At 42.0% G+C, this 12,910-nt stretch overlaps 1 protein-coding gene across 3 annotated transcripts in view; it reads left to right on the forward strand.

The window, feature by feature from the left end:
- Positions 1-332: 332 nt before the first annotated feature.
- The window catches only part of arid1b (AT rich interactive domain 1B (SWI1-like)), a 64,066-nt gene continuing 51,488 nt past the window's right edge, over positions 333-12,910 (forward strand). For all 3 annotated transcript variants that reach the window (XM_023289158.3, XM_023289159.3, XM_023289160.3), the window contains exons 1-2: positions 333-1,565; positions 7,614-7,805. In XM_023289158.3, the coding sequence (XP_023144926.3) occupies positions 348-1,565; positions 7,614-7,805 (1,410 nt within the window). In that variant the 5' untranslated portion in view covers positions 333-347. The remainder of the gene's footprint in view (positions 1,566-7,613; positions 7,806-12,910) is intronic.

Raw genomic sequence — 12,910 nt, forward strand, 5'->3', positions numbered from 1 at the left:
TGTGGGTGCATATAGGAGTTTTTTGATACTGAGCTGGATTATTTGGAAGGTTGTGGAAGTTGTGAAACCACTGAAAGATAATAAACAACTGAGAAAAATAAACGATGTTCTCTGAAGGATTGAGTTCGACTTTCTTTGAATCAGATATTCTATCACTTGTACTTTGTCCTCCGCGGTTCTTCCACCGGGGTGACCTGCAACAGCTGCCCGGGCCGTGCGCACCTGACCATGGCCGCGCAGGCAGCATCAGCCTCGGCGTCTGACAGTGAGAAAAGTCATCGACAGTCCCGGGAGAGCTTCAAACTGGGAGGACCGGTGGTTCTGCACCATCGGCTGGAGTGTACAGTATGAATAATGTAGATGGACATCTTGGAGGAGATCCAGGCCGGGCTCTGGGGAACAGAAACACCACCGCTGGACAAAGTGAACCACGCAGGGACAGCGCGGATAAAAGGCCGAGGGGCGGCTCTAATGTGACCGACTTGCAGACGGAGATGCTCGGCAGGCATAAAGGGAAAAACCTCGGTATTGGTGTCGGAGCTGCAGCTGCTGGTATTGGACCTCCTCCTCCTCCATCATCATCATCACCATCATCATCATCCCACCACACACCTCCGCCGTTCAGCCAGTTTCTCCAGCAGCATCACCACCAGCGGCAAACCCACAACAACAACATCATAAACAACAACAACAACATCCAGAAGGGTCAGGGAGAGCCGCGGGAACTGAGCAGCGGCGAGCGGCGGCACCATGGAGGAAAAGAAGACGTCCTCCTGGTGGGGAACAGCCGAGCAGAGGAGCGCCATCACCAACACCAGCTGAATCAAAGCGAGGAGGAGGAGGAGGAGGAGGAGGAGGAGCGGATGGATGCCAGCCTGGGATCAGCCACCAACAGCACCAACAACAACCCTCCTCCGAGTGGGACCAGCTCCGAGTTTAATCATTATTATGGGAATGGAAGAGGAGGGCCTTGCTTTGATCAACATGGCGGACAACAAAGCCCAGGGACTGGGGTAACAGCGGCGCACTCGGTACACAACACTATGGATCAGGTTCAGAACTCCCACGAAGGCTACAACAACAACAGCCCGTACAACCACTACCCGAACTACCGACCCGGCTACGGGAATAGTGGATATGGAGGCATGATGAGTCCCTCGCGCCAGGGGAATAACCTGATGGGCCCGGGCAGCGGCAGCTCGGCCGCTGCTAACCACAGCAAAGCGGCTATGGCTGCTACCAGCTCCCCGGCTGGAAGCGGAGGTGGCGGCGGAGGCAACGGAGGATTTCAGCGGTTCCCCGGACAGGGGCAGCAGCAGCAGCACCCTTCGGGGGCTACACCGACTTTGAACCAGTTATTGACGTCTCCGAGCCCGATGATGCGAGGTTATGGAAGTGGATATCCAGATTATAATAATCCTTCTGCACAACAACAGCCGAGCATGGGGCTGGCTAAAGACATGGGCTCCCAGTACGGCTCGGCTGCTCATGGCTGGGGAGGACAACAAAGAAATCACCCCACCATGAGCCCGGGGAACAACGGGCAGGGCAGCGGCAGGTCCCAGGTAAATACCCGCTTATTACACTCCCGTCCGTTCGTTCTGACTGCTTCTAAACTCGTCTGACTAATGACAGATAGCCATCTTATTATGGCTAACCTGCTAGCCTACGTTATGTCACAAAGTTAGCCATCATGCTAACCAAATAGCTAACGCCAGCTAGCTGGCGAGCTAGGTGTGTTTTTTTAATTTCCACTGCAGATACACTTAATATATACAACTCGACTCACACATTTGGGCAATTTAGACTATTAAGTGAATAAAAATTCGTGCTCAGTTAGTAATTTGCATAAGAAACGATAAATAATGGCCATTTGAGGTATAATTTGGTAGTAAAGTCGGTGTTTTCGATTCTGTGTCCAAGGTGACTCCGTTTTTAGCTTGCTAGGCTAAACTAGCATTAGCATTTTAGCTGTTAACCGCACAGGCCTGGCGAGGATACATGTATGTAAGCAGGCAATTCGGTTACTGTACGCGGTGTGATAAACTATGTGATTTTAATTATCACTTTTGTTGTTGAATGGAGTTTGAGAACACCGAAATATCGGTGGCAGGACTTAACAAGTCGCTGCGGTCCCCTGTCGTTTTTTTGACAGCTCCATTCAACTCCGACACCAACTAATTGCTTCACATATGCTAATTATCCGCTGTGAAGTGATTCGAGGTGTCACTGGCCGTTGGGTTGTTTTGTTTCCACAGCTTTGGTTTAGCCTCTCTGCGGTGCCATCAGACCACCGTGTGGAGGGGAATTAGCTTTTTATCGGCGGTGTTGTCCTGCTGCTGCGTCGCCCTGCTGCTTCTGCTTTTAGCTTGTGATCTGGCCACAACTTTGTTGGCAGAAAGCCCATTATGGCCCCATCTCCACACAAGAGCCCTGACCTTCACGCATGCAGATTAGCCATGTGCCCATCACCACCGGCATAACACTGGAGCTAAATATACCGCGAGTTCCTCCAGCTGGAACCGCAGAAGCCCGGGAGGCCGCCGGAGGCCTCGGCCCCGGTGCGTCGCTCCTGTCACCGGTCAGTGCTACTTCATGCCAGGGTCAGTTCATCAGAACCGCTGCTCATCCAGCAACACTGTGGAGGCCTGAGTATACTGTAATACAGTAATATACAATATGTTTTCTACTATTAACAATTGCTTTTTTATGATCAAACTTTAGATTTTAATCTTTCCTTCTGAATTGGTCCATAAAACATAAAAACAGTGAAAAATGGCAATCCTAAGGATCCAACAGAACAAGATCATGCCATTGTATTGGTTAAAACTCAAAAATATTATTTTTCCTGTCATTTAAGGTTAAAAAAAAGCAGCAGGACATTCTCACAGTTAGGAACATTTTGAGCATTTTGCTTGAAAACAATAATAAAGTATTAGAATATGTTTGCAACATTTTACTCCAGTTTGCTCACATAACGTCACATTTTAGCCACAGAGCTGTTTTCTCAAAAGTTTTTGATGAGTATTTCTAGATTCATCAGACTCTTTAACTATCTGAAGAAATATTTCTCCACATGAGAACAGTTTTGAATTTTACTGAAAATATTTTTTTTCACAAGATAATTCCCATTTATGACTGCTTGTGCTACATTATTCACAATATATAAGTGTTTTAGTTTTTTTTTTAGCAATTCCTTAACACATTTTAATAAATATCTAAATATTAACTCTCAGTTTTAAAATCATGTTGGATACAAGCTTGATGACTGCCACTCTGTAGGCGATTTTACTAATATCCAAATGTTGGTCGGCAAATTCTTGAAATAAAATACTCATAAGAAAGCCTTAAGGACATTTTTGGTAGTTCAATAAAAGATGGTAAGCAAAAATGTCAAACCCCAACTTCCTGGGTGATGGTCCTGTGTTATGTATGCTCCATTCATCCAAAACAGCCGCCTCCTTGCGTAATCTTTGTCGCTCTGTATAGTTACTTTATCACCAGATATCCTGAAGTCTTTCTCGTGCAAAACCCTGATGGCACATGTCTCCCACTATTCTGGATAGACAGAAAAACATGACTTCTTTGGAAATAATTGTTTTGTTTTTTTTTTTAAGTTATTTTTTTTGGCCTTTTTGTCAGCTTTATTTGATAGGCGCAGTGAGAGAGAGACAGGAAACAGGGGAGAAGAGTCGGGGGAAGACATGCAGCAAAGGGCCGCGAGCGGGAATCGAACCCGGGCCAGCTGCATCGGGGACCAGCTCCTGTACATGGGTCGCCCGCTCAACGCGTTGAGCTATACGGGCGTCCATTGGAAATAATTGTTTATTAAAAACGCTTGTGATTCAATTTTATGGTAGTTGTCATTGTAAGTAAAATTCTGCTCCCTCACGACTCCATTGAGCTGAAAAGGTGTGGTCATGACTTCAGCTTAATAATTTTAAGCCATCTACCTTAAAGGTATTCAAAAATATGCACAAATTGTTAGGATATATTCGCATTTCATAATAATTTGTATATATTAAGATTAACAATGTCACTTGTTCCGTCTTTTTAGTCCGTTACACCTCTTAAATATGGGGATTTGCTGCTTTTCCCCATTTTATATCATTGTGAACCAAATATCTTTAGAGTTTTGGACCAGACTTTGACTTAACAGTGAATCATATACTTGCGGATTAAAAATGCTCTCTTCTGTTGTTCCAAACAAGAAAAAAAAACTCCTAAAACCTCAATAGTGACAAAAAGCAGTGCAGCCAATTGATTTACAGTATTGTTAACGTTCCAACCCAACAGTGTCAGAGTATTAACAGTTGTCAGGTCTGATTTCTTTCTTTTAGCAGTACTCATAATTCATAATCACAAGTGACTGCATAAATTGACATTTTTGTTACTTGTTTTTGAAAAATTAAACCTCCCCTCATGTATAAAATACTCCCCAAAATTAAAGTCCATTAGAAGTGCAACATATTGATAATTTACTTACATTAACAGCTCCAGCTGTAAACTGAAAAGTGAAGCAAAATCTTCTGATGATTTGCACATTTATATTATCTCACCATGTATGTCATCATATGGACCTTTCCTATTTCAGAATAAAACATATTTCTTTAATTAAACCAGACAGCTACACTGCCAAAGAGTGTCAGTTTTAATGGAAGTCTGGAAGATTCTCCTTGAAGTTTGATCTGCTGAAGAAAATCTAGTTTCAGTTGGTCGCTTTATGCCATCGAAACTCTGAGCCTCAAGGCTGATCTGAGATTTACACCATCAGTTCTTTGACGACCGAGCTTGCCTTCCCCCGTTTACGTTGAGGTTATTGATCAGGCTTTTTCCACCTTGATCATCCTGTCTGCCTATAACCAGGTGTTTTGACTTGGCAGCGCTCCAGGCGTGCTCGACTTATTTTTCTGTTTATTTACTCTCCTCAGCTGACTGATGGAAATGTAGCGTCCAGAGAAGAGATTAAGGAACAGGATTAAAAGTCTGCATCATTTTTTTCCTTTTTTTTTTTTTTAGCGTAAAATCCATCAACGGCTTTCTATTTTTAGCCGCAGCCGTCTGAGCAGCAGCAAAACATCTGTTCTCACTGAGTCACTTCTCTCACCTACTATTATGTCAGTGTGTCAAATACAGTGCGAGTGTGAATATTAAAGTGTATCCAAGCGTGACTGTTGACTCCAGCTTAAAGTGGCCTCCCAGGCTTTTGAATTGCTCACATTTAGTCTGTCTGAGTGCTGCTGCAGATGAGAGTTTAGTCTCAGCTGTCTGTTGTTGGTTTTTTTTGTTTGGTTTTTTTTTGGCTCAGCAACATCTCTGAAACCCACCTGGCTCTCATCAAAGCACTCCGGTTGGTTACACCTGAGTGGGGCGCCACCTGCAGCTCAGCAGACAAACTGCCTCTCTGCTGGGAGGAACGGTATTCATCCTGCTGTGGATGGTAAAACACGTCAGCGTAGGTTCTGGATTCATTTAGCAGCACGGCGCACTCAGTGATAAAATGTTTCTCGGCTAAATTTAAAGCTGCTAAATAGAACTTGTGTTTGATGTAATGTTCATGTCATATAAGCCCTTGTCAGACATAGAATATGTAGCATTTAGACATGGACACAGCTCGGTTAAGCTGTTGGGACCCACAGGATTTGGGTCCTAATATTTGATTAAACACAGCTTCAGTGACTTTTACATTAATGTTCATTATGACTTTATTTAGACTTGCCCTGACCACATTCTAGCCATATACACACAGTTTCTTACAGGGGGGACTAGACAGCACGGGAACTTGGATATAATGTATTGGATCCTCACAGCCCCGTTAAGGTACCTGATTATCTTGTCCTCGCCGTGATGAAAGACCGGCTCTGAGGTGTGTGTCGCACTACTTTCCAGCTATTTTTCCTCAGCTGTCGTGATTTGTAGGCACACTGCATGTATAAAAGTGTTGCAATCTTGTGTTGCCTATCCATCAGTGTGACTTAATTCGTTCAGACTGCTTCCTTTAGGGAAAGGGAAAATAGAAATGCGAAAATTTTTATGCCTTCAATACGGTAAAATTGCAGTCATGACTTACACAGAAAAGCGAGAGGAGCGCTTATTCTGACCAATACAATAGACGTCACATTGACGGAAAGGTTTGCTCGGCCACAGTGAGTGTAATTACCGGTTAATCATTTAGAAGCATCATTCACACCACTGTTCAAGTCATACTACTTATTAATGGGAAGCTCAGATGTCACTGAAAACCCTGAATATCTGATTTGGTGCAAGGGCTGCATGATTATAGCCCAAGTGATAACCTCGATTAGTCATTGATTTTAGCGATAAAATATGAATATCGCATATTCACCATCCTGTTACACCTTTAAATTACTAGAATGCTGCATTCACTTCCATCTTGTTTTACATTCTTGCTGAAGTGCAGATGTTTGCTTCAAAGTAAGATCTAAAACAATCTTCACCTCTATTTAGTGTATGTCCCAGAGGCAAAGTAAAGCCAAAATGCCTCACTAATTGAATATCAGCTTATCGATAGACAATTTTCCAGTGTTCCTTAAATGCCTCACATGCAGACTATGGTAGAGGCTACCTTGGCGGCTGTGCAAAGAGAAGCTTCTAGTCTCCACCTAGTTTGAAAAGACTGAGGTGATCTTTTCTCATGTTGAAACGACATGTTTTTATCTACATGCTCTGTCTTCTAAGAGCAAAGTTTTCCATGGGTGAAGCATTTTAAATGTCAATATTGCACTCGATAATTTTAAACTGTGGGAAGCCAAAATCATCATGGTGATTAATATTCAGTTGTTTGTGCAGCACTGCCTCAAGTTAAATATTGAGAAATTGCCTTAGAAATCAAACATGGGCATCACACTGCAGCCAACATCTGTCAAAGCCAAGGTGATTATGCAAAAATAGATATAAGAGCACTACTGGTCAAACTAATTTATGCCAGTGCTTAGCAGTTGCCAAATTCCAGCTTTTCAAATTGTGCTCACATCAAAAGTCAAGTCAGAGTTACTGCTGTAAAACTAAGATTTTCTTTGAAGCTCACATGTATCCGACCTTATAATATGAAGTTGCCTGAAAACTGCAGAAACATTGATAAATTAAACCCGGATTTATTTATATTCACAACACAGTGTTTTATCCCTAGTAACAATGGTATGAACACTCACAGCTAACAGCATCAGGTCTGCTGCTGCACATACCCGAGTGTGAAATATAATTTCATATTTGACTTGGCACTGGGTTGATTAAGCAGAAATTAAACCAGTTAAAAAGCAGACTCGACATGCAGATGCACGTTGTTAACCTCTGATTAGTGGAATGTGACTTCCATCAACAACAGAAGAATTAAGATTTGGAAGTGAGTTCAGAAGTCTCTGAGCACAAGTGATGAAACACTGATGGACCACTTCAGGTTCAGGGTTGGTTCCCCCAGGGGTTCACATGGGAGCAGGCATTCACTGTCACCTGAATGTCTTTATTAAAGACACATTTTTCTGAGCAGTTAAAGGAATTGTTATCCACATTGGCATACACCTGAAACTTTGGGATCTTCAAGATCGCGTTACACCTGCAGAATCACTCACCGTCCAATCATTTATCTTCCTCAGGTGCCGTCCATGGACCCGATGGCGATGAAACGCTCTCAGCTCTACGGAATGAGCAGCAACCCGTACTCCCAGCAGCAGGGGGCACCGTACCCCGGCCAGCCCTACGGCTCCCCCTCGCCACATAGATACCCAATGGGGATGCCCGGCAGAGGGCAAATGGGGATGGGAGGGATGCAGTACCCTCAGCAACAGGTAGGACACATTCTGGCATTCTGATAATCAAAATAATCATTTAAAAAAAGTTATATATTATTGTTATGTTATAACTAGTGGTGGGACGCAATTAAAAATAATCTAATTAATTGGAGGCTTTGTAATTAATTAATCTCGCTTAATCGTATTTTTGCCAAATAGCAATATTTGACACAATAAGCAAAATTTTCAATTCAAATATTTTTTGGTTAATGACTGCATCGATGAATAGATATATACGTGAGCTTACACAACAAGAATGTTTGTTTCATGTATATTTATCTCTGCATTTTTCATCTGTCTACTACATTCACTGATTACTGCAAACTCAAAGTACAATTATAGCGATTATATTCAACATTTTAAGACTTTTTGTAAACTCAAGCAATTTCAATGTCTTGAAAAGTGGTCTATTGTGGGATGGCTACACAGTTTGCCGGTACCAGGACTGTCGTAGCTAATGTGTCCACAGGATTGTCAATTTCTCGCATCCGATTCATTGTTTGTCTGAAACGCATCGCATTGTATGCTGGTTGCGTTGCACCGCATTTCGAATATTCGTTAAACGTCTAAACTAGCCGTCTTTAAACTAAACGAGGACGGATTCAGCAACTGCACGGCTTATTACTCACCTCAAATGATTTCAGAAATACTTTTTGCTTAAGTGTTTGTGTAATAAAAAAGAAAATTTGTGGCTGAGCCACCATGTTGGTCGGACTGAAGCTAAAGTGCTGTCATGTGACCAGCTAGTGGGCCACTACAGTGCATCCTGTGCATCTTCTTTGCGGCTGGCAAACAGACTTTAAGTGCATTACTGCCATCTACCAGGCTGGAGTGTTCATCAGTGTGACCGGTGTGCCAGAAATTGGGGAGCTGAGAAAGGTGCGATTAAATGCGTTATTTTTATTTTTTTTTAACGCATTATTTTGTCTGTAATTAATGAATTGAAATTAAAGCATTAAAGACCCTTCCCTAAAAGATGTAGTTCCCTATGGTTCTTGGTACTCATCGTTCTGAATGCGGTTTTCAAACTTTAAAAATACAGCATGTGGTTTGTAGTACACATCACCATTCACAAACTAAAACAGAAAGCAAACAAATAATCTTCAATAAATCTTAGAACTCATAGACAAAGAGAATCATCACAGTTTTAAGTTTTCCTCGGGATCACATTAATCTGGTTATAGTTGTCTATACATCACTGATGCACCGCAAACAGAAGCTGCTACCAGATAAATTGGATACTTTTTAAAGCACCAATTCGGCAAAATGAAAACAAATCCCGACTAAAAACTGGGCTCAGAGAGAACAGTTGCACTTCCATGTAGTTGACAGTACAGCAGCACACTGATGAGCTTGCAGGGTGAAGCTCACCTTACGTCGTTATTTTCTCAATTGTTGTATTGGTTCTTGCATCACACATCAAAGACATCAAAACAAAATACTGAAAAATAATAACAGTAAGATGTTTCGGTTTTGTTGTAAAAATTAGCATTAAGATGTGATTTAAAAGAAGGTTTGGTGAGTCAGAGCTTTGGAGGCAGATCATTCCAGACTTTAAGTGCCGTGATGTGAAAAACTTGGTTCTCTACTCTTTTATCTGACCCAGGAACAGACAGCATGTTCTTCTCTGAGGACCTGATGCTGTGTGCAGGTTGATTGGGGATGCATTTCTGATTCACTCGGGTGTAAAAGACTTCTGCTTTAGTCATAATTAAACTGCAGTGGAAAGCCAGACATGCAGTTTTTCACGTTTTCCAGACATTCAACCAGAAAAGTGAGATTAGAAGTGCAACTGGACTAGATACATGTAAAGTATGTATAAAGAAAATATGTCTGTGCCTGAATTTTAACTAATGGGCACTCGGCATGTTATTGAGGCCAAACACTTTGTCAGATTGTAGGATTTTTTTGTTTTAGTGGCTGGCAAACATGCTGTAGACTGCTGTAATGTTGCATCAGAACATGCTTCCAACATTTTCCACTTTCTCCATTTACACACAAAAGTTGAATTTCACACTGAGCTGATAAAAATACTGGTCATTTTAGAGATTTAAATTATACGAGAAGCATCCTGGTTGGGAAAAACAGGTGCTTTTTTGAGCTGTAATTGTTTCTGGGGAGGAGATGACTCCAGTAAAATCACTGAGCAGATTCTAAGTAACATTAATATCAGAAACCTCCCTTACAGACAGAAAGCCAGTCTGAAGGGGGGATCCATCTTGATCACATTTTTTCCCTGCGCTCCCTCTATCATCTGTGGTGATTGCAGCCTTAGTTTTCCTCTTCATATCTTCAAGTCTTGGATCTCAGGTATGTCAGTTTGGTGTCTTTGGATATTTGTACAGGCTGGTTTCGGACCTCAGCTGTACGCCTGTGCAGATAATAACTCTGAAAAGCATTGTTTATGTGTCAGGAAGTAGCACGTCAGCGCACAAATGTTGAAAAACTAGCTGATGAGTTGTTATTTCTGTATATGGAGCATTTCTGTTTATCCTTCAACACTGGAGCTGCCGTGAATTTGCTCGTTTTTAGGGACCCGTTTCTTCATACTCGTTCTGCTGATTCATCTGCAGCATCACTGCCTCGTCACCGTGGACGAGCCGCTCTGAGGACAACGGAGCGGTTGATGCTGTCAGACCACATGGCTGCTGCAGAGCCGGTCGGGCCGGGCCGGTGTGGGTCAGGCTATTCCTGGTGCACCCTGGGCTCAGGCTATTTTTAGACTCCAGACTGTTGGTTTGAGTCTGATGCTGCTGTTCTGGGTAGACTGGCTTCTCCTGCTTTATCAGTGGTTACTGACAACTGATATGTCAAATGCAGTCAAAAAGCAACTTGTTGTTGCTGGAAGAATCAGCATAGAAATGAATTTCATACTTTCTGAAAATCCCAATACAATTGTGGGAGTTTAATAAAGTAATGGCTCCGGAAATCCACCCTCCAAGCCTTGAAGACAGTCTCAATCTTTTTAGTATGAAGTCCTTAAAAGGAAAGGCAGTTGTGTTAACCACCACTACTTTTATTTTTTCAAAGCTTTCAAGGAAACAAAGAACAGACATTTGTCACTACAGCAATTAATTGATCAGTTTTTAACTATTAACCCTGTGAGTTCCAAGCAGTTTCTGGGAGTCTTTGGCTCCTGTCACATTCTTACTCAGTGTGGGCTCAATTTTTACTGCAATAGAAAATCCTGCAGACAGAACAACCACGGCGAGAACAAAAAAACAAACAAACAAAAAAAACTGTGCCAATATGTACATAATTTCTCTTAGTACCCACAGGGGTGGCCAGTATTACAAAACATGATGGCTCTACATATTATAGATACCTAACTATTTACATTTATTTACATCTAAAAACTTGGCATTTTACACACTACTCTGCACATCAACATGAGAAAAATATTTCATTATGCTGAATGCTTGCGACACTTACTTCTCTGTACGGTATTTTAGAGCCATGCTACATTTATTTAATTGATCAAGTTTTCTCTCTCCTCAGTCTTTGTTTTCATCTCCTCCCTGCTCTCTTTAAAGCCTCCAGTTCACCCAAAAATGAATGACCTGACTGCATTGCATTGCTTAGTTGCATTGAGGTGCATTTACAAAAAAAGTCCGCAGCGGTCGATTTGTAGTGGGATCGTGATCATCAGCAGGCAGCTGATGTAGCGTTCACTTGTTGTCATAGTTACAATGACCCTGTGCCACTATCTCGCAGTGATACAGAAATCTTGAATCAATCCATGGATCCAGACTATAAGCCGCATCACTGCATAAATCTAATCACTTGGTCCTTGTGTCATTTCTGACTTTCCCTGAAAATTTCATCCAAATCGTTTGTCCATTTTTGAGTAATGTTGCTAACGGACAGACAGACAAATGTATGTCATCGTCACAGAGCTCCGGCATTCTTTGGTGGAGTAATTATACAGGATATGTTTTAAATGGTTTTCTTTTTGTAAAACGTAACATTCAAACCTTTCAAACCCACTGCTGGGTTTTGGAGTTCCGAGGGTGAAAATAATCACTAAGTTTTTTGATTATAGCTTTGAGTAATTTTTTTAAGAGAAAAAAAAGTCTAAATCCTCTTATTCTAGGTTCATAGTTTTCATATTTCAGGCTTCTTCACTCATCTATAACAGTAAATGAAATACCTTTTGGTTATAGGCAAAAGAAGACATTTGATGATGTCATCTTGGACTTTGGGAAGCACTCCCTGATAATTTTCACATTTCTTCACATTTTATAGACCTGACAGATTATAACCATATAAAAAATTGTAGAGAATCCTGATATTCTTCACAGTGCACACTTGTAGCTTCTCAGTTGACCCGTTTCCTTTCATCAACTAGTCAAGCGTTAATTATATTTAAACAGATTTCCAGTTCGATAGCTGTATGTTGTAAAAGTTTCCAGACATCATTGGTGACTCAACATTTCTGAAACAGTGCTGCAGTTTAGCTAAATTTATACTCATCCATTGAGTTACGGCACAAACAAGTGACAACGCTGTTGTGAGCATTTATACTTGCACACTGGTGTGTCTGTGTCGCTCTATAGCTACACCAGCAAAACACTAATTAGCCGTGACTTTTTTTTTATTTTTTGGAGTATCCCTTAGTAGTCCCACAAGGGGAAATTTGCATTTTTAGTATATCCCAATTAGGGTCAGAGCGCAGGGTCAGCCATGGTACAGTGCTCCTGGAGCAGGAAGGGTTAAGGACCTTGCTCAAGGGCCACAGTGGCCACAACAGGGGTTGAACCTCTGACCTTCTGATCAGTAGTTAACCGTTGCGCCACCACTGCCACTTCCACTGCTGTGCTGAGTTTCTTATTGTATTTCAAGGTATAGCAGCTGAAGCGAAGCCCAGAATGCTAAACTCTGTGTTTGAGCAGACCAAACACAGTCACAGCGACATACAGATTACATGTTGTTTCACAGACGTATTATCATCGGCATCTGTGTGTCGCGCCACGAGGACAGTATGGGTTGTCTTTACGTTTTTGTTGTTGGGATGGTTACAGTCTGTGTTCTCATTGGTCAACATCACACGTGCATTGTGGAAGCTGTCATATGAGATGAGAGATGGGTCAGTCATGAGGCCT

This window comes from Amphiprion ocellaris, chromosome 12 (genome assembly GCF_022539595.1).
Source record: "Amphiprion ocellaris isolate individual 3 ecotype Okinawa chromosome 12, ASM2253959v1, whole genome shotgun sequence".
Taxonomy (NCBI): Eukaryota; Metazoa; Chordata; class Actinopteri; family Pomacentridae; genus Amphiprion; species Amphiprion ocellaris.